This window comes from Protomyctophum parallelum (genome assembly GCF_964188405.1).
Source record: "Protomyctophum parallelum genome assembly, chromosome: 17".
NCBI classification, from domain to species: Eukaryota; Metazoa; Chordata; class Actinopteri; order Myctophiformes; family Myctophidae; genus Protomyctophum; species Protomyctophum parallelum.
Genome location: NC_139719.1, coordinates 17110502 through 17137815, shown reverse-complemented (window position 1 = coordinate 17137815; position 27314 = coordinate 17110502). Strand labels below are relative to the sequence as shown.

Genomic DNA, 27314 nt, shown 5'->3' with positions numbered 1-27314 from the left:
AAAAACGTGCAATTTCTTTCCATTAATGCAGCGTTTGAGCAGAAAAGCAGGCGTACCAGCAGAGCCGTGATCCACAGCACCAGATGTCCGATGTCGTAAGAGTTGGTCAGGTAGCGAGGGGCCACCATCTGACTGACCCCCACCGGAAGGTTCAGGCTACGCAGGATTCTGGTGAAGATCTGGCACACACACACACGCACGCACGCAGGCACACGCACGCACGCAGGCAGCCAGGCACACGCACGCACGCAGGCACACACACACACACACACACACACACACACACACGTACACATTACTACTATTACTATACTCTATATTTGTACTACAAAAACTTTGAGTACATTTTCGGTAGGGCTGACACAAAAAGTTCTGAATAATCAAAGCTTCGTCCGATGGCACAAAATTTGAACATGAAAAAAGAAATCGAAAAATCGTAATCTTTTTTCAGTTCATTTAAAAAAAATATATATATCAAAATAGATTATCTACAAGCCCACACAACGCATTGCAGCATGACATGTTCAGAGCTTGTAGATCTGCTACCCTTCAAGGCCATGATGTGCTTGAGCGCCACGACTCACAAATTACTGTATCAACCGTAAAACAACCACCGTAAATATGAGAATCGTCCTCACAGTCAATTTCTACTACACTTGTGGGGACATTTGGCCCTCACAAGTATAGAAATATACTGTGAGTATACACACACGTACGCACGCACAAGCACGCACGCACTAAAGCACACAATCCAATGACTATAATTAATTGACCGATCTACCTCGTTCAACCTTTGCTCAAGTGTCCGATAAAATACAATAACAGATACCGTACACACACACACACACACATGTGTAATGACTCACAGTGGGACTGGAATTGTACAGAAGTATCATGAGATTTTAACCTTTTTGGCCCTAAAACCAGTGCATAATGACTCACCATGGGGATGTACGGCGTCCAGTCCACATATCCGATGTTATCGTTGGCCAGGCGGGCCAGGAGGTTGACGAGGTGCTGCGAGAGAGAGACATGTTCCAGGACAACTTTGTCATTATGGACGTCCGTCTAGTCTACTGAAACACAGCACAACTTCTATACCATCTACCATGTTTGGGGGTCCCCAAATTATATATTGTTTTCTTTTTCAACTGAATGGCTGGAAAATGGAAATGAAGAGTTTACATATAATACACATAGTACATACATAGACCTTCCCTAATGATTATACCTGGTTTCAGTATTTATTTATGGTGTATTGTCTCTATTATTAAGGTTATTGTAGAGGTCAATTTATATTGGGGGTCGGGAGGGGCGGGGGTCCCGAGACAGTGCCAAAGCATCTCCAAAAACGTTGAGAACCCCTGCTGTATCGGTTCTCTCACCTGATTTAAATTGGCATCCTGACCTGAACCTTTATTTTCTGTCGTTTACTACAGAGCTCCAGAGACAGGGGAGCAGAATAATATCACCGACACCAGCCAGAAAAAGTGTTTTAAGCCCAATTTATACTAACATCATACGGCAGTGTCACATGCACAAAATAGCTGACCTATAAACTCAACAATCGACACACTTCTGTGAGCATAATATAGATGTGCTATTTTAGGCAAGCATCACACAATGTCACACAATGACGCATGATTTGTGGTGGGTCTGAATTACCCCTTGCTGTTTTGCGAGCGAGCATAGAGCTGCAAACTTCACTAATGTAACTTTACAATGGCTTTTATTAGTGATGTTATGCGTGCGTGCGCGCGTACGTGCGTGCGTGCGTGTGCGCGCGTGCGTGTGAGCGTCTCACCCCTTCCCAGCTGGGCTGGTTCTGTAACGAAATCCACAGATTCATCAGCTCGTCAAACCATAACCTGAAAACAACATACACACACGCACGCACGCACGCACGCACGTGCACGCAGACACACACACACAAACACGTGAAGTTACCATCATCAATCCCCACTTCCCCAAAATATGAACTCACTCCGGTTCTTTCCCTTTGTAGCTTTTGGAGAGGAGAGGGAAGAAAACTAAAATGGAAAAACGAGGTATTAAAGATGATGTATTGTGGAAACAGTGCGGGAAAAAAAGTCCCCGTGAATCCAGAGAGCTAAATCCTGACAAATAGCTCTCGAACGCGTGAGTCGACATAAATATGCGCGGCGTTCTCTGAAGAGAACTTTGTTTTTTTTTTAGGAACTGGAACAAAACCACCAGTTAACACATTAAAACCGGGAAAGTATCTGTCATTTTAGATTGTTGCTGTATATATATATATAGCACTAGATCAGGAGCATTGGTTGGATATTCAAAAATAGCAGAGCTATTAGCCTCTCACTTCGTGCCACGCTAATGAGCTTGTAGATTTTCTGTTATTTAATTTTTTTAACAAAACATTTGTGACAAATCTTTGAATAGCGAAGCCTATATAATTTTTTTAAAGCCAAAATCTTTAATCAAATATTAGCTTTTGGAGGTCCCTGGAACAAAATATTTTGAGATGGGGGTCGACAGCCAAATACACAACATTATGCGGAACCGCACTGCCATATAGAAACGTTTTTTCCAGAAAACTGTGACATTTTGTAGAATCGGCCTCAGGTCTTAATGGTTTAAGCTGAAGGCTGAACTTCCTAGGTGTCCCCAAGCTCTCGTCAGAAGCTTCTTCAGTACGTTTGATGAGAAAGTGATAGATTCCCCCCTCCACCCCACCTCCTCCCCCCCACCCCCACCCTGCACTCGCTCCAAGTATCATTTTCAGATGGCAGGAATATGAGGCTGGATTTACATCGACGCAACCCGAGAATGTCAGGCACAGCCAGGAGCCTCCTCGCGTATACAATGGTGTGGAAATAATCACCGCTCACACTGGCTGTTGAATGTTGGTGGATCTGCACTGTGGCTGAAACGTGTCTGCTGAACCAGATACTTACTGACCGATAAACACAATAAACACTTACTGACTCACACTGGCTGTTGAATGTTGGTGGATCTGCACTGTGGCTAAGATGTGTCTGCTGGACCAGATACCTAACTGACCGATAAACAGCCCACTGTTACCCACTTATGAGCCCTGTAATTTATCTTCAGGGATTAAACGCCAAAAGCAAATCTCACAGCCGAGATGTTTTGTTATGTCAAACTGCGTGGCAGGAGTCCTCCGCAGTGGCGCTGTGTTTCTCTAAACAATTTGCACCAATTACTGTAAGTAGAATTGTGATATTTTAGGTATTATCATTCTAAACAGTTATGTTCTTGCTCTTGCATACAGCCAATGAGGTGAAGAAGTGAATTGGCTTCAACCTTTGCTTTCATGAAATATCCGAGACGTTATGGTTTCATGGAAGATGCGACACTTGTAAGATGCGACTACAATTTAAGCAATGGAACAATGTATTCTATTGCTGGGTTGATGCATTCTAAATAATACTCTTGACTTTAATCTTATAATAAATAAATGACTTAAATCGGTTGTGGCGAGTCTGAGAACTTTAATCCACATATAGCTGTATTTCATTGTACAACAGCCGATCTACATTGGTCGCTTGAAGAATTTTGAAGGTGGTTAAGGGTCCTTTTCAAAGAACATGTTTTGCGATGGTTTTCCAGTCCACCCTGCAGGCGCCGTCCTCCAAATGTGAGAACGCCGCCTTTGTTATTCCCCCTTTCCATGTATGTTTCACTATACAGTAACACTACACTAGCGCACTACACTTGCCGTAAAACACAACATTCCCGCGATTCATCGGATTATCGGTCACCTGGGCCCCCGAAGACAAAGTGTGCTTCTGATTTGGACCTATATAAACCATTTAAGCTGGCCGCGGCCCCAGCGAGTTCCAGCGGGCGTAGCTCCTACATAACTCAATAGAAGCAAGCATGACTCTAACGCTGACAAGGTTAGGCTTTCATTGAACTCCCCTCTGGGCCACCCATAATATAAATGATTGTATAAAGTGGAGGGAAGAAAGTGCAGACCGAATTGCGTTAGCACTGTTACCGCACTGAGTCTGATGACCCCGCGGAGGCCAAAGAAGAACACTATAATACCGTGTATAAATATTTTTTCCTGCATTTAAAATTGTACTAAAGTACAAAAGTAGCATAAAGATATCCATGAAGTGGTTAAAGTAAAAGTAGTCCTTATATAGATTGTCCCATTTCAGAATCATGTTATTGGACTATGATTCTTTAATATCATACCACTTAAACGCTGTGTACAGTATATACTAGACAACAGGATTTTGTCTTCTTCTTCACCTATCACCATCACCTTCATAAAGAGTCGAGGCCATCATACTCGCTGTGATGTCCTTAAGCATTGACCCCGCCTCCCTGTGGTTCAGATGTGAAACCAAGGGGACCATAGATATATATAAAGGCTAGATGACTCAAGGAGGAGTCTCTGACGTAGTTCACCCGGCGGCCATCTTTCTTCGGGGCTTCAGTACAGTATGTTCTATGGCAGCTCGAACTAAAATAGTCTCCCTCAAATCTTGACGGATTTACAAACGGGTTGGTTTATTACAAACGTTGTCAACGTGGCTATGATTCATGACTATTTGCTTAATTTAGTTTTTTATATGAACGTCATATAAAAATGATTAAATCATATAAGTATGCGGACGTCTCTGACGTTTATAACAAACCAACCCGCTTGAAAATCGGATGAAAATTGAGCAAGTTATGGTTATTTTAAAAGTACATGCCCCATAGACACAATGTTATGAGCATGTTATGCCGTGCGTTGATTAGTTATGTCATAGCAACGTCGCTCTCCATTGGCCATCTAGCGTTCTTATATATATCTATGAAGGGGACCGCCCACCCAACTTCTAGACCAGTCAGTGAACGAGGTGATAGCCCAGAGTGAAGAAAGCACTTGTCTGACAGTAAAAACAGAGAGACGTGTCGGGTCCGTGGCGAGTGCCATAATGTTGTAGTTTTCTAACCTTTAGAGAACTACACCGCAGTGATAAAGTAGGTGATAAGTAGTAAAGTATGAATGAGCCTTTAGTGTCCCATTGGCCGTGGGGCTTAGTGTCCCATTGGCCGTAGAGAACTAGTCTTCCATTGGCTTAGAGGCCGGCCAATCATGAAAATCTCGCCACTACATCGCTACTAGTACTCGTGGCCATCATTGATCAGCTTTGCAAGCTGATGAAAATGTTTTGAAAAAGGACTTACTGGAACCCGCGGCTGTGTTGCTCCGGAAACATGATGGTGGGCAGAAACAGCTCCATGTTGCTGACGGCCTTCTGCATGACCGCGTCGAACACGCACAGCAGGGGGCGCCACTCGCACAGCATCTCCTCAGTGGACGACACCGGGAAATAGCTGATGACACACGACCAGCGAGAGACACGGAATAGAAGTCAACTAAGGGCGCAACAGTTAATCGAGCTCACCAATTTCATTGAGTAAAATGTATTCCGATACCTAAAATAATCGGTTTTCAGAAATGTAAAAAAAATAGCAGATCTATAAGCTCGCAAGTCGAAACATGATATTGCGATGCAATGAGCTCTGAGCTTGTAGATTGGCTATTACCGTTATTTTTGCGTGACAACATTGGATAACTGGCAAATACAAAATAGATTTTTAAGACATAAATCCTTCCACTTTCTTCCTATCCACTTCCAAAGCAAACGTCTGTACTCCTTATCTCTATTTGCCATTCTCTCCTACAACACCATGGAGATCTCATTATTCACTCTTTGTCTACCGTTTTCTCTCTTTCCTTCTAAGGCCTTTCGCTTCTTTTCTTATGCACATTAAATCCGTATTACCATGGCATTGTGGCTATTGCTATTTTTATTTATTTTTATTTTTTAATACCTATACGTAAGGCGTCAAAGTTCCAAGTGGGACGATGTGGGATTGTTTTGTTTTGTTTTGTAAATGTCCACATTAAAGGGATAGTCTTTTTTTGTTTTTTACTTTTTTACTAATAGTGGTTGCAACTGTCCCGTGGTGTCAGTTCTGCTCTGTTTTTGGTGAGTTCCGGTCATTTTGTGGGGGGCACTGGGTGCCACACATTAAAAGTAAATTAATCCACAAAACTATAGCGTCATTTGTATTGTTGACATATTTCTACCATATAGTGCAACTGGAACTCCCTCAAGGACCCCTAGGGATCCCCGGACCCCACTTTAGGAACCCAAAAAGTAGTTCCATGTGATAGAGTTGTCAAAGTTGAACGAAAGATGCGCTAATATTTTCGAAATAGGTCAACAATACAAATGACGCTAGTTTTGTGGATTAATTTACTTTTAATGCGTGGCCCCAGAGCCCTCCACAAAATAACTATACTCAATATTCACCAAAACCAGAGCAGAACTCCCTCCCACCCTGTGGTGTATGAATGAATACAGTTACAACGACTATATTAATGGCAAGTAATGAATTGAGTTGATTGTATAAAGTAATCGCTTCAAAATGCTTCTGAATTGGCCAATGAATCCAATACAATCAATACAATTATCACTAACGGAACTAATCAACGCACAGCATCACAAACACATGTTCAAAACACCAACAAGGATGCACAAAGACCCGTTAAAATGTCAAAGAATGGCTTTATCCAGTCAAAGGGAAGTGACATAATCCCATGGGAGGAGACTTACAGTCTGCAGCTCTTGATCAAAGCCTTCAGCATGTTATCCACCGAGCTGCAAGGAAACAGAGGGTGTGTTAGTCTGTGTATGTGTGCGTGCGTGCGTGCGTGCGTGTGTGTGTGTGTGTGCGTACGTGCGTGCATGCGTGCGTTGCGTGCGTGCGTTTGTGTGTGTGTCCGTGCGTGCATGCATGCGTGCGTGCGTGTTTACTGCTTGTTGTGCTGCACACACAACACAAAAGCCTCTCCAGATGTTTTTATACAATGCAATAATATCCACATCAAGGTATTTGCAGTGAAATACCGCTCTGGGCTCAACGGCTTATTACACCGAGCACATTATTGCACCATCCTGTGAATCTGCCTCTGTGTGCTACAAGGCTAAAGCATACTTCATGCAGAAATTATCTTCAGGCGAGGTTGAAAGACCAGAATTACGTGATTAACCCATTTAGGCCTGACGTCGAAATAAAAAAAACGTTCGCTCTGAAAGAATATATACCTATTCAAAGATTTGTGCTGTATTTCTACGATTTAAAAAAATAGCGCACCACTCGGTGACGTGTATGAGCTTGTAGATCTGCTATTTTTCAATAGCTAAAGTATGACGGGCGGCGGTGGCTCTGGAGGTAGAGCAGGTCGTCCAATGATCCATGGGTCGGCGGTTCGAATCCCGGCTCCTCCTGTCTACATGTCCAGTGTCCTTGGGCAAGACACTGAACCCCAAATATCTCCCGGTGTACCTTGCATGGCTTCCGCTGCAATCGGTATATGAATGTGTGAATGTAATGCACAGTCTATGTAAAGCGCCTTGGATAAAGGCGCTATATAAATGCACCATTTACCATTTACCTTTATAACAGAATGCTTGAAACACCAAAAGGGGTTCCCGCCAAAAATGGATTAAAACAATGCATTGCCTCGCTGATGTCAGTTTCAGCATATTTTGCGTTCCAGGATAGTGTTTGATTGGGAGGAAGTTCAAGGTGATTGATTTTGTTTTACAACATTATTAATCATGCCTCTCTGAGAGACTGACAAACACGACCAGATGGCAAATTAATTCACGGAGGGGAGATAGCGCACACTTTATCCACTGAATAGGGTGTCTATCACCGGAAATGGCTAAATCCCTGAGACAAATAAGCGCGTCAAGTGCCTTGGGGGTGATGAACAAAACAAACCGTAGAGTAGCAATCCAGGTGGAAAGAAATCCATTCCAGCCGTGCATTCAGCTCTCAAAACAGAGCTGCATCGCCTTATCGAGGCAATTATGTCTGCAGAGAGAACTACTTAGGTTTCGGCAAGCCTTAAAAAATTTATTTGACTTCTCAAAATGTTTACTTCTTTAAATTTTGACTTCTTTTGAAGTATTATGCTACCAGCTTTAGTGAGTCACCTCTTTCAGTCATAATGATGTAATGTGATGTAATGCCGGCGAAACGACCACCTGGATTCAAACCCATGTCTCCCACATGATGAGAAACCAAACCTCTCAACCAGAGGTTGATAAATAAATAATGGCCAATAAATAATGGCCCTTGATATGAAAAAGGATTGAAAACCACTGTTCAAGGTGTTCTTCAGGTACATAATAGTGCAATTATTTTTGTCTGACAAGTCAGACACTGGAGCAGCATGTTATTCAAGTAGTAATCATTGCTGTAATATAGCAATCTATTTAATAATCAGAAAATACATTGTCAGGTGGGTTGCCAATTTCCTCCAGCTTCATTGTATACTAGTGTTCCAGTTCCAATTTTGTCTGCTCACTTCTTTGAGTCATCACTTTCAATTGCACTTGTTTATCCTGTACGCCCGACTCTCTGGACAATATGAGCTTTCTCTCCTGATTGGAGAAAATTGGTAGCCCCGACCTAAAGAAAAATATATTTTTAATACCTTTCAATCTGGGTCATGTCATTTTAGGCTTCACTCACACCTTTCGATCTAGCATACAACATTGATGCATGCTAAATGCATGCTAGATGTAAACAAAGGGTAAGTGTCAATGCATTTCCAATGGAAGTCACATGGTTTGACACAACATTTTTGTTGTACGGCTTTGGGCTGTGTTTCGACTGCCCCCCTCCCCCTCATACAACAAAAATGTTGTGTCAAACCATGTGACTCCCATTGGAAATGCATTGCGAGCTTGCATCAGTCAATAAGTCTCATGCATCAGCTATACATCAATCTGTTGTGCACGTGTGAGTCAGGCCTTAGACTTTAACTGAAGGCTGGATAGCCAAAACATTACAGACATAATAAAAGGAAAAGTTGTCTGTCAGTCAGTCAGTCAGTGCGTGCGTGCGTAGCGTGCATGTGTAGCATGCGTGCGTGCGTAGCGTGCGTGCGTGCGTGCGTGCGTGCGTGCGTGCGTGCGTGCGTGCGTGCGTGCGTACGTGCGTAGCGTGCGTGTGTGCGTGCGTGCGTGCGTAGCGTGCGTGTGTGCGTGCGTGCGTGCGTAGCGTGCGTGCGTAGCGTGCGTGTGTAGCATGCGTGCATGTGTAGCATGCGTGCGTGCGTAGCGTGCGTGCGTGCGTGTGTAGCGTGCGTGCGTGTGTGCGTGCGTGCGTAGCGTGCGTGCGTGCGTAGCGTGCGTGTGTGCGTGCGTGCGTAGCGTGCGTGCGTGCGTAGCGTGCGTGTGTGCGTGCGTGCCATACTTGGGGAACCAGATGAGGCCCAGGTGTTCCGTCTTGGAGTAGGTGACCCTCTCGTACAGATCGTAGAGCGGTCGCCACGGCAACTCCAGGTCATCCCTGGACAGCAGCTCTTTCTTCCTGTTCGGAGAGGAAGTACAATTATTAGAGTATTATTTTTTGGTTTTGTATTTCTTTTGTCTTTTTTCCTGTATTATAATAAATAAATAAATTGGGATGGTTGTGTAAGAAAAAAATAAGAAATCATGTGGGGAGTGGGGACCACCATAGGGTAAATGTGCCATTATACAAACTAGAGAGGTGCCCGTGGGGCCTCTACGGCGGTGCCCGTTGGGCACTGGCTTACTTGGAATGATGCAAGTTGGAAATGAATGCCCCACCCAGATATTATGTCTGTGTCCCTTTTGTGCCCGAAGTCAGAATGATGTCAGAGTGTTGGGATGTCAGAACAGGCCAGCTTATGGAGTTCTGTGTCAGGCATTCCCAAATATGGAGTGTTGTGAGGTCAGGCCAGCTCTATATATGGACCCTGGGCCCGGGCAGAGGCCTTTTTGGGGCGGTTCTGGACAACCGTGGGTCCGACCGACTCGACACCGGGCACTGCACTCCCTGTGGTGGTTTGGAAAATGCGTGTGTCGAATTTGAAGTCGGTGGGGCGAACGGTTCTCAAGTTACGTGGATTACAGATGTACAGGCGTACACACAGAGACTTGGTGCATTTATAGTTAGATAAAGTTGACTTGACTAGAAATAGAAACGCAAATATAGAGACAGCGTGGGGAAAATAGTGGTTACGTCCATTCATTATCACTGTAATACCAGGAATACCACTCACTGCAAAGCTGACGAAAGGTTGTTGTGTGTGGTACAGTACGTTGTAATAACAAAGCTAAGAACTCTGACGTTAAAGAAACGTGGAACCCTATAGGCTGATTTTGTAGTTTGTTTCCCTGTACACTACAGGTTAAAAACTACAGAAGGGTAAAACAAAACTTTGCTGGCTAGTTAGCTGCAGCTAATCAGATGTTTGTACACCATTATTGGCAACAGCGACCGTTCACTGGGGGGATGGCATACTTCTCTGCCTTCTGTGTGCTCTCTCTCTCACTCTCTCTCTCTCCGAATCGACTCATCCGTGAAAGATTAGGTGTACATACTGTAGTGTAGTGTACAGGAGATTACACAGTAGTTTCACTAGTGGTTCTCAAACCAGATATTAGATTTAGGTGTGCTTGGAGGCTTGTGGAGGGTGTGCCAAAATCACAGACAGTGGTCAACAGTATTGTCTATTATGCTTGCACACCGGCACACCTACATCTAGAGCCCTACACACACCGTCTGCGAACGCCTCGCGTCAAAACAGTCGCCTCCGTTATTTTCAATGAACCTATCGCACACCGGCGGCGTCCGACGCGCGTTCACAATCACGCCTCGCCTGACGCTCCGATACGCCACTGTTCTATTTTTCAGGCGTTGCCGCGCAGCAACGCCTGCGTCGCTGCGCACCCGGTGTGTGTTGGGCTTAACACACACATCCATTATAGATTTGATAACTTGATTCGCTGCAGCTGTGTTGCGTTAACTTGCGTATATACAGTACAGCTTGATGGACTACTGTGTAAGGGTGCGGCCGGTGACTCATCAAACTTTTGTTCTGCCAATGAGGGCGGATTCTGCTAACGTCTTTTTGCTGAAATCCGCAAATGGCAACAAACTGCTCTGTTCCCAACGAAAAAGCATTGGCAGAACATCCCCCTGTATAGGCAGAATCAAAGTTCCCTAAGAAGTAAGGACAGGCTTATGCAACCTGACCATGTTTTTTTTACCCTGCTGTAGCTGTTAACCTGAACCGAAAAACAAACTACAAATCAGTCTGTATTCAGGCCTAGGCTTTCATCCCCCCCTTTAGGTTTTACGTCCTGTCCTGCTGAGCAAAAATACCTTGCAGTGAGGATAAAACGGGTGGATTCAGGCCATCAGAAGACATGAGGGGAAAGCAGGACAAACTGTGAGAGATATCCACTGCTTGGCCTCCAAACAGTAACATGACAGCACTCACTTTTTCTTTGAACTGTGTAAGGTTTTCATTATTTTTTGTTTTTCACAATACTCTTGGGCAGTGATTATACATTAAACTTAGATAAACATGTGCTTCAGTGGAAGGATATGAGCTGTCTAGTAGCATTTTGACGATCTGTATTTTTGCTGAACTCACCTAATACGCGCCGGCCTTGTACGTTGTACGTTGTACCTTGTACCTCTGTCTACTGAAGTAATCCTTAAAATAATTGGAATGGCAGAACAGAAAAGGTCCATCTACGTAATATAACCTGTCTATGATGTTTATTTATGATCACTTTATTCAATAATTAACCATTTTGATTAACCACTTCAGCCCTATTTTACTGACACTTTCAAATGAGTGGATTATTAATTTAATTAGCATTTTGGGACATTTTCGCCTATAATGACATGCCCAAAATAGGGATGCCTCTGTAGACATTTTTAAAGCACAGCTCAAGGACATACTTCTAGACTCTTGCTGTTAATTGATCTTTCAAATTCCTTGTTATTCATGTCCTGCTTCCTATTAAAAAGATTTATATCTTGCTTTTCTTCCTTTTTTTCTACATTGCTCTGAAAAGCACTTTGAGCTACATTTCATGTCATGATTATTAGTTAACTATTATTAACCCCCCTAAGTTAATTTATTAAACGAAAGCCCGATAGGGGAATCAGTACCAGAGCCACCACTCAAGGAGACGAAGTGCCGCACCGGCAAACAACATTCGGCCAAAATGTCCTCTCAGTACAGGGTTGTGTTTGTGTAGCATGGAATGGCCTTCCTCTGCGTATAAGGGATTGTGCTACATTTCCCTCTTTTAAATACAATTACAATCTGGAAAAAATTGTTGCTTGAAAACCAAAAGCTGCAACCATTTATGATTATTTTAGGTGTATTTCTTTTTCATGCTGTGTTCCCTATATGTAATGTTATGTAAATGTATTCCACTGTTTTTCCGTTTTGTGTTTCCTGTGAGGACTGCGGATGAAAATTAGCAACTGTGCTATATACGGTGTATTTACGTCCATGTGACGTCCATTAATATGCATTGTCCTGTCCAAATAAACAAATACATTTTAAATTTTAAAAATCAGTTAAACGTGGTACAAACCAATGTGAGCACTCACAAAAGGGGGGGGGGCAGATCATTCACCTTCTGTGTGAATCACACAGAAATCCTATTCCTAACCTTATTTATAATTCATAATTTCTCTTATTTCGCAGGTCACATTTACTACTCTACATCTGACCTCAAACCCTTAGATCTCCATGAAGCTGACCTGTTCTTACATTCCATATGTTGATCCTTCCCCATCCATCCTTACTATTCGATGTCTCCCTTTTGACTGATACCAGTCCATTTAAACTCTGGACGGGCCTGCCCCAAAGTTATTAGTGCAGCCGCGCCCGGCAGCCTGCGAAAACTAGAGTTCTCAACAGGCCCGAAAATGAAGGCCCGTGACCTCGCCCATTAGGGCCCATTAGGGCGAGGTCGCTTCTCGCCCGCAGGCGGTCTCGCTGGTTCTCATTATCTGGTGTATATTGTATTGTTGGTATTGTCTTGCGGCCCATGCCACACCAACATTTCGCTGCTTGAACCTGTGTGTGAGTGACAGATAAAAACCCACTTGATTCCTGAATCTGCTGGTTTTTCGGCCTCAGAGTAAAACATAAAAACATAGTGAAGATCTGTTATAAGGCTGGAACAAAGAGAGGCAAATGATTTTTTACCAGAGTGACCAACAAATCATATCGGAAAGCTGCAAACATTTTGGCTCCTCCACAGAACTCCATGTACTGGCAGCCGAATTTCCTCATTTGCCATCCGATTGTAAAACCTTCCGCCATTCTGAATCATTCATCCCGGCTTTTAAATGCTCTGTGATATTGTTTCATTTCTTCCTTTTGTTTCAGTTTGGTTTTGTTTGTTTGTTTCATAAGAGGGTCATTGTGTGTGTGTGCGCAATAAGCTATGCTTCTTCTCACTCCTTTTGAATTTGCTTTTTTTTTTTTATATATATATATATATATATTGTTTGTTGTATACAGGGGTTTTAATTGCTTTATTCAAATAAACATTTCAATCATGTCCAGAGCTAGAGCTAGTCATACAAACCACAGGATCTGACTCTTTGTGCACACTGCCAAAAAGGCCGTACTACCTCCATGCATTTTCTTACACATATGTTTTAGATTGTCTGAAGCACTTAACTTGAATTTTATAATGGAAGACATAGGGGCTGCATGGGATTGGGCTGGGGGGGAAAAAAACGTGATATATCGATATGCCAGAATAAATAATAAAAGCTGCAGTGCAGCCTGCTTCATGTTGCCTACTGATACGGACTCTGCGATGCCTCGAGCCATCTCTCAGTTCAAATCCAATCACTGCAAAAATGCAGGAAAACAGACGCATAACAGAAACTAAGGGCTCGAATGACAGAAACAGCAGAAGCTTCAGACCTAGGATGTCAGAGACCAACAGGGAGGTTAGCCATGTCGTTATTTGACCCTGTCTTGTTGATTTTCTTTTTTTGTTTGAGGGGCGCTCTATTCGGGCCGAAACCGAATAGGCCGAAAATGCATTTTTAGCCATTTTCTGCCGAACATTTTCTGCGGACGAATATTCGGTGCATCACTAGTTAAAATAGTATGTTTATACAGAGTAAGTAAAGAATAAATAATCTCTCAATCACCTGGTAATGACTGTGACACAGTCCTGTAGCTGAAAGTGCAGTCCTTGCAACCACAATGTTTTCAGCCAGACAGGTCTAGTCCAGAATGCCACTTAAGCACTATATACTTAGTTGTACAACAAATAGCAGAAATAGTTGACCTACATACAAGCTTGTAGATGTTTGGAAAATTTGAAAGATTTAGAAAGCTTTTGCCTATAATGCCATGTTGATGCATACCTACACCCGCACAGTATGATTGGTATGAAGTGTAACTGAATATCGCTGTTTTAGTATCCCCATCTGAGTTTGATTCTACAAATGTTGTGTTATGGTTATGGCAAAACTTAACTTAAATAATAAATCACTATTATGGATCCATAAAGCATGTATTCAGCCCTTTTGAATTAAATATATTTTCTGCCTGTTTGGGCCGAAACCGAATAGGCCGAAAATGCATTTTTAGCCATTTTCTGACTAATATTTTCTGCGGCCGAATATTCGGTGCATCACCAATATACAGTATATATATATACAGTATATATATATATATATATATATATATATATATATATATATATGCAGGCCAAAGATAACTTCCCCAGGGAAAGGAAGGGACCGAATGGACCGCACACTCCAGAGAGACAAGATTATTATTTATTATTTATGGCACACCGCGTTTGGCTTCGTCAGGTGCTTGCATGCACACGCACACTCGCACACACACACACACACACACATGTGTAAAAATGGGAATTCGGTCACCCAGTTTTGTGGAAGTGGGTCCCCTGAAAAGAAGTTTAGGAACCACACATGGCTTTGAGGGCAGACTCTGGTGATCAGAAGGTCAACAACAGAGTGCTCATCGTGAAGAAGCAGAAACTGCAGTTTCCCCATGGGATTAAGAAAAGGTCCCCCCCTCGCCTGTTTGTTTTTAAATTACTGTGTTCCTCCATTAACGAGCTGCTTGAAATTAATTGCCCCTAGAGGGATTAATAAAGTTGTTTGAAGTTGAAGTTGTTTGCCCCCTCGCTCTGCATGGCTTACACAGTGTGTGACTCATTATCATGCAGCGTCTCTGTGGGATATTCCACCGCTTGGAACCTTGGGAGGAAAGAAATACTTCAAATGAAACTAAATTCACTGTCATTTTTATAAACTAGAACTCTGACCACTCAGAAAGAGCCACAGCCTCGTTGGTAACTTGGTCACGACAATGAAGTCCTGACGTCTCTCGTTAACCCATCCCCCCGGGGTCGTGGAAGTAATTTCTCTCTACGGAGAATAACTTTGGGTCATCCTCATCGTCTCATACAAGAATTCCAAAAATAAACAAAATTGTCCAGGCGCTATTGTCAGGGAGGTGGCTCTGTGTCGCTGACGAGATTTGATACAGGTCTGTTTCTAAAAACGGAGTCAAATGAGTCAAACCTCCGTGCTCATGTGTTTATTTTCAGAACCCATGCAGTTCTTATATGACGCAATATTAAACACGTCTATGGGAATTCAGAATGGGGGAAAAGGTAGGATGCATAAATGTCGTCAGACTTCGGTGCTCTATAAGATTTGTGGATAGGCAGACAGACATGCCCATGGGGCCCTAAAGGGCCTCGAATCATAACAATAACAATAACTACAATAGTATTCACCGTTGTTCTTGTTACAGTTGTGGTGTGGACTCTGCCGTCCACTTGAGTTAGGAGGATATTTAAAACGATAGCTTTATAGTTATAGCTGTAGTTATATAAGTGCTTTGTGGAGAAATTATTAACTCCAGGCAGAAGGCTCCTTGCAAAAGTCTGGAACTAGAGACGATGCACAACTTCAATGGCTTTGAATTCCGTGCATCTGCTCCCCTTGCCTCCTCTGAGGACTAGACGCTCCCCTGTGGATCGTAGACACTTCACGTGGCCAAGTGTATGATGTCTGTCATCTAAGTACGTCGTACAGTACGGTATCTATAGCATTATGAGTACTTCCTCGGCTTATACTGGCAGCTACTTGGCGGAGATCGGTCCTGCGGTTGGCGAGATTATCCCAGGACAAAACCAACAAACAAACACAAAGACAGGCAGACCCCCTTCTAGATGGCTCGCCTCCTACAGAGCCGTGCTGTGAGGAATCGACAGAGGAAACCACTTTTGACAGGCCCTGAAATTGGAGGCGAGGGGGGAGAGGGGGGGGGGAGACAGGTGGGTGGGTGGAGTGCAGAGTCTGGAATGGGGAGCGCGGAGTAGTGGGGGTGGGGGTGGATGGCTGGGGACTCGAGCACAAACCACAAAAGCCCACAGAGACAAAGATGTGGATTTCCGAATCCATCTCTGACCCGTCGGGCTTGGCGCTCATGGACCTGTCGGGCTTGGCGCTCGGCACGCTTGGAGCCCCTAGATATATTTTCTTCCAGTCTAATGGCAAACATATGACATCTTCATTAAGGCGACACACTGAAGAGGAACTGCAGAGTGGAAACAATGGAAGGCCTAAATGTGCGACGTGACGAATGTGACCGTGTCTGCGTGACGAATGTGACTGTCTGCGTGACTCTGCAGGGACAGGGCGGGGACAGTTCCCTTCAGTTTCTCTAGTCGCTGGAGCGCGGTCAGATCTGATAGCAGCGAGACGAGCACGGCGTCTACATGTAGGTCAGGTCCACAGTTAGCAAGAGTAATAGACTAACAGGCCCGTCAGTAAGAAGAGATGTATTACATTCCCCTTTATTGGGCGGTAATTATTTTTGAATGGTGGTGATCGTGTGTGTGTGTGTGTGTGTGTGTGTGTGTGTGTGTGTGTGTGTGTGTGTGTGTGTGTGCATATGTGTGTGTGCGTGTGTGTGTGTAACCACTGCAAGACCACAACAAATGTGCTGTGATGCCTGATGTAAAATATAGGGCTACTGTCAAGGTTCTCAGGAAACAGTGCATATGACTTTCTGTAATATTACCAATGAACAATCACTTTATTTTATTAATCAGGCCCGCGTTAACCACGTTGTCTGCCTGTCATTTGAATTCTCGCCTCATTGAATGATTTATCATTGTTCAGTTTAAGTCTAGGTATCAGGGTTTTGATTAAACTGAACTGATTAAAGCAGCAGGTTGATTGTGAGTCGTAACTGTTAAACAACTGGTCGTAAAGAATAGGAATACTAAGAATGAGCTAGTGGAGTCTATCTAAGAATGTGTGCGTGGGTGTGAGTGAGTGAGTGAGTGAGTGAGTGAGTGGAGTGGCGTGGCGTGGCGTGGCGTGCGTGTGTGCGTGCCGACGTTGTTTTGCGTGGCACTTACTTGAGCAGGTGTATGAGAATCCTGGCGTAGCTGTGCATCATCTGAGGCTCCAGGCCGGGCAGCGTCACCAACTCATAGAGCAGCTTGATGAAGAGGATGTGGTCGTCTTTACTGAACCGGCGACCATACAGCTTCAGAAACCTGCAGGGGGGAGAGAGAGAGAGAGAGAGAGAGAGAGAGAGAGGGGGGGGGGGGGAGGAGAGACTCAGTAGTGATGGGAGATTTGCACATTTCTAGTTTGGGCATCGGTCTGATTAACCAATAGATTATCAATGAATCGATGAATCAACAGATAAACAAGCTTGAACAGATCTACGAGCTCACAATATTAAATATAAGGTATTAAAGTTCAATCCGACTTGCCTTATGTATTCTTTACCCCTTTGTGATAAAGACATTTCCTCTTGAGCCACACATGTTTAATTGTATTTCATTTTAAGTTTATTATAACCTCATTTCATACTCAACATTCCCACATGTCAGTCAATGGTCATTATCAAACACTGTTTGCTAACTATGCCGGCTAAAGTTAGCAATCAGTTGATCTTGACTTGTTCTACAGTTTTATATGCATATATTGATTCATTTCATTTCATAATTTGGACAGAGACAATTGGTTGGTCAAACATACTTTTATTCCTTTCAAAGTCAAACAGTTTTAAGTTATCATTACTATATTGTCAAACACTGTCAAACCCTACTCACACCATCCTCATTTCCTGGTCAAAGTTACACAAAAGAGTCACCACTGAATCCACTGCTCCTTTTATAGGTGGAGGATTCAAATTGGGTTGCACCATGTTGCAGGGGTGCATGTGTCTGGCAATACATACTATTTAGTATGATTGCAACGAGACGGGTTGTTTAAAACCTGTTTTGTTAATTACTTTAGGATTGACAAGTATACTGTAAAGGTTTGGAAATGTTTTCTGTGTTTTACATTTCTGTGTGTACATGTTCACTAGTTGTGCAATTGAATACTTTAGGGAAACCTGTCTCTAGACAGATGGTTTGGGCCACTAGTCAGAGGCCTGGGTTTGAATGGAGTTAGTCAGTCCAGTGTGAGACATGGGGGACCATGCGGGAAGCTCTGCCCTATTACAGTGTTAGGACTTGTAATGTCCAGACTGGGTGCTTGAATTTAAGCATATCATGTAAGTTTGTTATTTTCATTTTTTTTGGAAGTTATATTTTGTTTTTGTGAAAGAAGTATTTTTCCTGAGAAATTATTTTGAACCTTATTTTTTGGAAACCTTTGAAGAAAATAAATCTTTGGCAACGATTGAGATTTTTGGTATGTTTCTGTGCACCTAGCCCTCATCAAACGGACTCATTTACACCCTTTTTCTCCCCAATGTAGTCATCGTGCCAATTGAGTCCTCCCCACACACATTTCTGTGTGTTGTCACTACTATTGTACTCAACTGACTCAGCTTCCGTCCTCCTACTCCTCCCACCCAACGCTCCCCGCTGACATGTGACGCTCCCAGCGCGTAGGTGCGTCGAATCTGTGGTAAATATCACCCTCGTATATTCGTATATTAGATAAGACACTTAATTTGACGAAGCCGGGTGCATAGCAGTGGTTTCGAACCCCTAGACTCTAGGGTAAAAGTCAGACAAACTCAAGTCCCATCAGCGGTTAAAAGAATGAGGTGGACCATATTCTGACAGATGTATACAGACAATGCCCCCGGATCTCTTTATAAGGGGTGTCGTGAAGTGCAGCGGCTGCTGCCTCACATACTTAACTGCGCCTACATTAGCTAGTATAGGTGATTCAACATGATGAACCTTTCATTTAGCTACTCAAACAAAACCCACGGATTCAAAGTGCCAAGTGGATGATTTACAATAGCAGACAAGGGCACTGTGAAACACTTAAAATATAAACACTCATAATATACTTTAAGTTGAATCTTGACAGCGAAACAACTGTATAATTGTGGATTACACAGTAAAATCCTCAGTTTTAATTGAAGACAGCTTTATGGAACCAAAGGGTGTTTTTTTCCATTTTGTACACTCTGAGTAAAATCAACACTGAGTCATGGCATCGTATAACTTTCCCATGAAGCCTTTTTGCCACAGAGATGAAGCAGAAAAACAGATGGATAAAATGAGTCAAATGACTCAGGTATTTTACACAAAAATAGACCTCATGACAGGATAGGAAAAGGTGTGGGTGGGGGTGTTATAGGCCAGAGACAAGTTATTTTAGCCGACTGCAGCATTAGTTTTATTCTGTACATCGCAATAGCATTAAATTGCAATGCCTTAATTTGACAGTGAGAAGGAGGGGTCGACACAGCAATCTCACATTATGTGAGACTGCTGTGTCGACCCCGGACATCAGATGTCCCCCTTTGCGAGTTTGCGTGGGACAGTCCCTCATTGCCAGGACTTTTCAGGCGTCCCACAAATTGAGACCATGTCCCACATTGTGACTAGCAGTGTTCAAATACCTGCTATAGTCCTCTAATAGTTGGCTTTCTGTTGTGAAGCTCTCATTGCCTCTTTCCTGCCAAATGTAGCCTACTATTAATACGTCTGTTAAAATAACAGAGTAATGAAAATAAAATAATAATAAAATAATGAGAAATATGCCCCCTAGGCTACGGTACCAAGTCAGTCATACTACCCATGACCACAATTTGCATTTAAAACCAAATGTGAGATCAGATGGGTTTAATAATAAAATGATAGGCATTATTAGGCCTATGGTCGAATATGACATCAACGCATTTGAGTAATAAGTTGCTAATGCCTCCCCGTCCCCCCGGTTCCACACAAATACTTCTGTCCCTCAAATTAACAGTTTGGATTTGATTCTGGTCATCCTAAAAGGGCATCAGCAGCTACAGAACAACAACATGGTAAGTGCTTGTCTATGAAGTCTACAGTATGTAAAGTGGCTCTGCAGTGCAGGGTGACAGGTTTGAACTGCATGGCCAAATTGTGTCTCTTTATAGACGGAGCTTGAAACAGAACCTGTATCCTCAGTTGATATTCTGGTTGGTTTAGATTACTGGTATTTGGATCTAGTCACCCTACTCACATAACAGGGGTGCCAAACTCGGTTTTGTTACAGTTTTTGCAGTTCTAAGCCCACCCATCAGCTCTTATAAAGTGAGACTATATAGTGCAAGTGTTCCTGAACCTTTCAGGCCGTGATAATTCAATATATTTGAACTGGGGACCCCCTAGCCCTGGTAGTGCATTCTCTCTAGTCTAACTAATGGGTCTGGACCAGGGCTATAGGGACCCCCACCCTGACAAGCACTTGGAATTACATTTGACTGCAGTTGCACAGATAAACTAGCAGATATACAAACTCACAACGCCTCGCAGGCTATTTTTTCCACAATGTTTGCCTTTTAGTATTTGACAATTTGGTCCATTTGGTTTTAAAAGGGTTTTAAAAGTCAAAAAAGTGTAACTTTAGAAATGTGCAGATAGCCTACCTTGTGTATACTGTATTATTATTATTATATTTACAAAATGCTGTACACCCTAACTGTATATATAGGCCTAGTACTTTCCCCATTTCCAACAGTTTTTATTATATTGTGAGTGTGACACTTGCTTTGGCAATGTAATTTTGTAAACGTTTGTATGTACTGTATATGTTGTTTTCATTGTTTTGTCATGCCAATAAAGCTCCTTGAATTGAATTGTATTAGGTTTGTTTACTGTTGAGTGATAAACGAATCATTTCTGGGGAGTGGGGACCCTACCAAAAGTAATGTTGGGCTCCCGACCCCAGTTTGAGAACCACTACTATGGTCTAGGACTCTAGTACGTAGTGTCAGTGTACTTGTTTTTTTTCTCTGGAAATTAAAACGTCTGTGTTTCCGAGGCTAGTGTACTTATTTGTAACTTACGAGAAGAGCTTTCTTGTCCAGAAGCAGACCCCGGGCCACAGCTCCCTGAGCAGCACCGCCCTGGACAGGTTGGCTTTGATTTCAGCCAGCAGCTCGGTGGCCTCTCGGTCCAGCCGCTCGGAGTAGGGCAGCAGGCCGTTGTACACGATCTCCTTCTGGGGGACGAAGCCCTCCGACGGCTCGGCGGCTTCTCCCATCTCTCCCACGGTCATGATCTGATCTGATTGTCACCTGATCGCAATCACCTTTGTTGTTTACTTAATTACAGGCCTGTACTGAACTGAATGAATGCAGCTGATGCGTGCTTGGATGGATCGGATGGGTGGAAGTCAGTCCCGTTGCTAAAACAGACGCGCACGCCACGCTGTCACCGAGGGATTCGAGTCAGGGAAAGAAAAGCAAAAGTGTGTCACCGCTAATCAGCTGTTCCAAAGCCTGCAGGGTGACGGACGGCCCACACCGGCCGCTTCCACTCTGACCTGGAGTGTCATCATGGCGCTGCGTCACGGCCTCTATACCCGGGTCTATAGGCACCACCTTTACGCACCAACTTCGGTATGTTTGCCACACACACGCCAAATAATCATTAATCACCCCCCCCCCCCCAGGTCAGGTTATATGGGTGAAATCTTTATATGGGTTTTTTTTTAGCCTACGATAAGTGTTTTGTAGAAAGGCCGTCTGAGAACAACATTTCCCAGGAGCACTATGGCGGGTCCCGCCGGGGGGTGGGGGGGGTTAATCTGTGGTGTAATTAGGATAATCTGATAACTGGATTAATTCCCTTCCCCCGTCATACTGACCATGATAGGCTACAACTACGTCTACAACCAGGCAGTCAGGCAGAATAATATCACCATCAACCATGCATGAGCAAAAACAGGAACATGAGAATTTTGAGATGTCGCTCTTCTATTGCTAAATATAGGCCCAAAATTCAGTGTATATTAGGCATATAAACCTTCTCGAATAATGCTATTATTCCCTCATAGTCCCTACACTCATCGAGTGTAGGTAGCCTACTGAGGGAACATATTGGGGCTACTATTCTCTCTGAATTAACATTATTAGTAGGCTACAATTACTAATTTATTAAAAGCAGTAGTGTTATTTTTGCAATGCAATGCACATGTGAGTAGCCTACTTCTACTTGATTAAATTTAGGTAAAAAAGATGATAAAAATCACACCTGTGTGAACTGAGGTGCAACTGTACATTTATTGTCATAGTTAACTTGTTACTGTACTGTACTGTGCTCTGTACTGTATTATAGTGTACTGTGCTCTGTACTGTACTTTGATTATTTGTGTGGGGGTCCCCAGGGGGTGTCCCCGGAACATCCAGACCCCCAGGGGGCCGGCCCGGTTCTGGCGAGCCTTCCCTGCTTCCGAAACGGTCGAGAAACCGCGTGGGGTCCCCACATCCAGACACCCAGGAACACGCCCATGGGGGTTCGGCACTACAGTTCCGGTGAGCCTTCCCGGTTCCCGCGTCCCAAACGGTCGAGAAATGACAGAGTTACCGCTTTGCAGCTTTCCATGCTCGGACACAGGGACACGTATAGAGCACCGAAGTCTGACGTCAATATCGGTAGAGGGTCGCAAATCCACGGGTTCATGTACTTTTTATTTGCATTGTGATCCCCATAGGGGATTTTAGATCGCCTCATATAAGAACTGTGTTTGAAACATAAACAAATCATCTCATATGGATCTGAAGAATCAACTGACTGAGAGAAAATGCTATTGCTACTGCTGCTGAATTAGTTAAAATTTTGCTAGAAACATAGACTGTATCAAAATAGTGACTGACTGTCGCAAACAATACAGAGACACCTCCCTGGCAATAGCGCAGAGACAGTTTGTTTATTTTTGGACCACAATGCTTATAGTAGACGATATTAAGATCACCCCGTGTTATTCTCCATAGAGAAATCCAGGGGATGAGCGAGTGACGTCAGGACTTTGGCGCTCTATAGAACTGAAATTCATGGATATCTTCCACAATTTTATATCCGGAACAACAATTTAAATTTTAAGTTGTTATGTAGTTACATGTGCAGTATATGTTTTATGTTTCTTGATTTTTTCATCATTTTTGCGGACTGACCAAATTAACTGCCACGGGTTTGATTTATTCACCACAGTAAATAATAATGCCTCTGGTCAACAGATAAGCCAGAGAGTTTCACCGTTTGTCCAACAACATAAATTACACATGTTAATATCGCAGCTGAGCAATGTGAGCATTTAGTTTTTTACTGTCAGATATAATATTTGCTGCCTGTCAGTCATGTCAAAATGTCACTCATATGCCCTGTTCACATTAGCAAAAAACCTTTTGGGGTCCCCAAAACAATATCGACCCAAGGGGCCCTGGGGTGGTTATAATGCGTCCCTGGGCCTACTCTGCTTCAATGCCCCGTGTATCGGCAGTTAATAGTCGTCTGTGATGCTGAAAAACGTCTATGAATAATTAACGCAGCTAAAAATAGAAGTGCTCCTCCCTGCATGCAGCAGTACAGCAGCATGAGGCAGTCCCCAATGGCTCTCTCTATATCCCACCCAGCTAGCATGCTCCCTTTGGCCGTGACGCTATTGTCCCCTGGCCAGGCATAGCTAGGCCCCGGGCCGTTATGTGTCTTGGCTGCACATCCTTTTCCGTGTACAATCCCGTTACTTTAAGCCCAGGTAATTCAATGAGCCATACAGTCAAGAAGAAGTGACTGGACTGGAGCCAACATGCAGGATGTCAGACTCGCAGAGCCCCTGGCCTGGGGCCAGATATGCAGGTCGCTGTTCCAACCGCCACCTGGGCCTCACAACAGAGAAGTGCACGCAGACAGACTGAGAGGACACCTTGTGAGTTGAGTGGTTTAAATCCTCAGTGAAATGATTATGATGAGGCTATAATTGTTTTCTCGCCACCCCCCACCCTGTCTGAGCCTGAGCTGGTTAAGCTGTTTGATTGTTGGTGGGCTGTTGTCTCGTCATCCCTACCTTATGCTTGCCACATTTTGTTGTTGTTGTGATTTAGAATCATCCTAATTAAAAATGGTGACTTCATTCAGTTGGATTATAAGCCAGCTCTATTATAGGTGGTGACATAATTCGGTTGGTTTATTTACCTATGAGCAAGCTCTCTCTATTAAATGCGGGTATAACTTCGGTCAGTTAAATTGCTGGTGTCTGGGCCATGGCTCAGTGGTCCAGGCACCGTGGCTGGTAATCCAGTCTGGCGCGGGTTCGACTCCCGATCCCGACGGCCCATACTGCATGTCTTCCCCCCATCTCTCTCCCCATTTCCTGTCAGCCTACTGTCTGTCCCTCCATAAAAATATAAAAAATAAAGGCGAAAGCCACAAAACAAAACATAAAAAAAAAAATATATATATACAAAATTGCTGTTGTATAAGCAAGTAGGCTACACACTCAGAGACCAAGAGCTGGAGGCTAGTGTCGCACGATATGTCCAGAAACATATCAGACTCATAGACAACATTTACCTTTGTAAAAGCAAAGTGGCCGGGTGATACCATGTGACATAGCCTTATTAGGGTTGAAACTTGAGATCCATTGATCTACACAGTATCTGTCTGTCTGTCTGTCTGCAAGGATTAAAGTTCTCATTTGAATTTTATAGCAGCCATCATGTCTTCTATGGAACCTTGTTGCACTGCGACAATAACCGATCTACAAGCTCTCAATGCGTGGCGCATTTCATTAAAAACAAAGGTTAAAGCCAGTGGCAGTATAACAGCAGGAACAATATTACTATAGATTAGTTCGAACATCATCATTTTACATTTTGTGTTAATTGTTTAGGAAACGGCGCTAGTGTGGGAGGCTATACTCTCACAAATCCTGTAACAGGACTTGGCCATACAAAAATGTTTCAGTTGTGAGATTTCATTTAGCTTTAATGCATGTGTCTGTCATCTAGCAGAGCTAGAGGTCCGATCTATCGACCGGACCTAAAAGGACCTAAAAGCAGGAAGTCATATATAGACTACATGCCGGTTTAAGTGTGTCCCTGTGGTGTAGAAGACGTGGCCAAGCCTCCCCTGCAGCCTATACCTGACGTCCATTGATTTCATTCGTCCATTAGACAGACAGACCGCTCCCCAATCTGACACGCAGCAAACAACACCTGTTTTCTTCACGTCTCTGGGTTCTGCCTCTCAGGCACTTCAAAGTAATGAGAGAAATATGTTGCCAGTTTCCTGTTGGGTGAGGTTTCTAGAGATATGGTAATGGTGAAATTTCATGTGCGTGCGCGTGTGCGTGCGTTTGTGTGGCATGGCGTGCATATACCTGCTGTGTGGATGAGTGTGTGCGTGTGTAGGCTTGGTGCTCATGCATGCAGGTGTGTGTACATGTACAGTAAATGCACGCATGTGGTACACGTATGCATTCATGCGTGTGCAGGTATACTGTATGTATATGCCAGTGTGAGTGTGTGCGTGCGTGCATGCGTGCGTGTGTGCGTGCGTGTGCTGCATACTTCGCATCTGTGCGAGTCATTACCGCACAAGTGGAATCTACAGATGGAAAATGTGATGCAGGACTCTTTGACTCAGCGGGGGGACAGTGCGGAGAGAGGACAGATAGACAGAGACAGGGAGAGAGAGAGAGAGAGAGAGAGAGAAAGAAAGAGAGAGAGAGAGAGAGAGAGAGAGAAAGAAAGAGAGAGAGAGAGAGAGAGAAAGACAGACAGGTAGAGAGAGATAGGCAGAGAGAAAGAGACAGCGAGAGAGAGAGATAGAGAGAGACAGGTAGAGAGAGACAGGCAGAGAGAAAGAGACAGCGAGAGAGAGAGAGAGAGAGAGAGAGAGAGACAGGCAGAGAGAAAGAGACAGCGAGAGAGATGTATTAATTTTTTATTATGTCATTGATATTATGTTGTTATGTTGTTGTTTGTCATATCTGTGATTGTGCTTTGGCAACATTTGTAAAATTTCATGCCAATAAAGCCTCTTGAATTGAATTGAAAGAGAGACGGAGACAGGCAGAGATGAAGAGAGACAGAGAGACATGAGAGACATAATGAGGTAAACATAATAGATGAAGAGAGACAGAGAGACATATAGGGGTGAACATAGTATCATCAACGTCTCACAGACGCTACTGTAAGGATTCAGAGGTGGCCGGAGGCAGGGACCTGCACACATAGACATCAAAGGGGGCTTCATCCCTTGCCCCTTTACCCGTCTGTAAAACAACTGCCCCTCTCCAGACCACGAATTTACTATGGTGAAAGAAACGCAAATGCCACTCCTTTCCATGCCATGCCGGAAGGCAGCATTCTGGAGAATTGCTTGTTTTCCCCCGAAGTCTCCTGGCTTGACAGCATTTTGCGTTGAACAAATTTGTTTAGAAATCCACGTCGTTACACCGCATCTCTCCACTAGCCAAAGAGTGCTGGGTTGCGCCCCGAAAATAGCTGATCTACAAGCTCTCAGCAGGTCGCAGCGCGACGTGTTGTGAGCTTGTAGATCTGCTATTTTCGCTTACGGGAAAATACCATTGTGTCCAATCATCAACATTTAAACCGCCAGCAGCATCCCAAATATATTGTGGGGGGAAACCGTTGCAGGAAAAATAGCAGATCTACAAGCTCACAGTGCGGTGCAAAGCGACACATTGTGAGCTTGTAGATCGAAAGGTAATTGTAGATGTATAGCCGATACTTAGTGTCCTCTGAGGGACTCGGATAAATCGAGTATAGGATTTAAGTGGTTAACCTTCACGCATGGTTTGGTTCTGCCAACATTACTGTAAATATGCCGCCCACGGTTCATGCGCACGCACGTCGCACGCACACACACACACACACACTTGCGCTTGTGCACACACACAGGCCATGTGTTTAATGTTAATAGATGATTTACTGTAACATTTTCCCGTTTTTTACTTTTAAAACATCGGAAAAACTTCTGTAGCCTCTGTGCGTGTGCGTGCGCACGTGTGTTTGTGCCTTATTTGGAGTGGAGAGTGAAAATGATGTGTTTGGGACTGGGAAACCTGCATCCAGAGACCAGACATCAACACACACACACACACACACACACACACACACACACACACACACACACACACACACACACACACACACACACACACACACA

At 43.7% G+C, this 27314-nt stretch overlaps 1 protein-coding gene across 1 annotated transcript in view; it reads right to left on the bottom strand.

The window, feature by feature from the left end:
• LOC310875011 (proteasome activator complex subunit 4B-like) overlaps window positions 1-21448 on the bottom strand; it is an 87245-nt gene extending 65797 nt beyond the window's left edge. The window contains exons 1-8 of the mRNA XM_083788026.1: window positions 21188-21448; window positions 17304-17444; window positions 9283-9399; window positions 6627-6671; window positions 5188-5337; window positions 1805-1868; window positions 943-1017; window positions 57-179 (exon numbers count right to left, since the gene is read on the bottom strand). Of these exons, the coding sequence (XP_083644152.1) occupies window positions 57-179; window positions 943-1017; window positions 1805-1868; window positions 5188-5337; window positions 6627-6671; window positions 9283-9399; window positions 17304-17444; window positions 21188-21399 (927 nt within the window). The 5' untranslated portion in view covers window positions 21400-21448. The remainder of the gene's footprint in view (window positions 1-56; window positions 180-942; window positions 1018-1804; window positions 1869-5187; window positions 5338-6626; window positions 6672-9282; window positions 9400-17303; window positions 17445-21187) is intronic.
• Between the last annotated feature and the right edge of the window lie 5866 nt (window positions 21449-27314).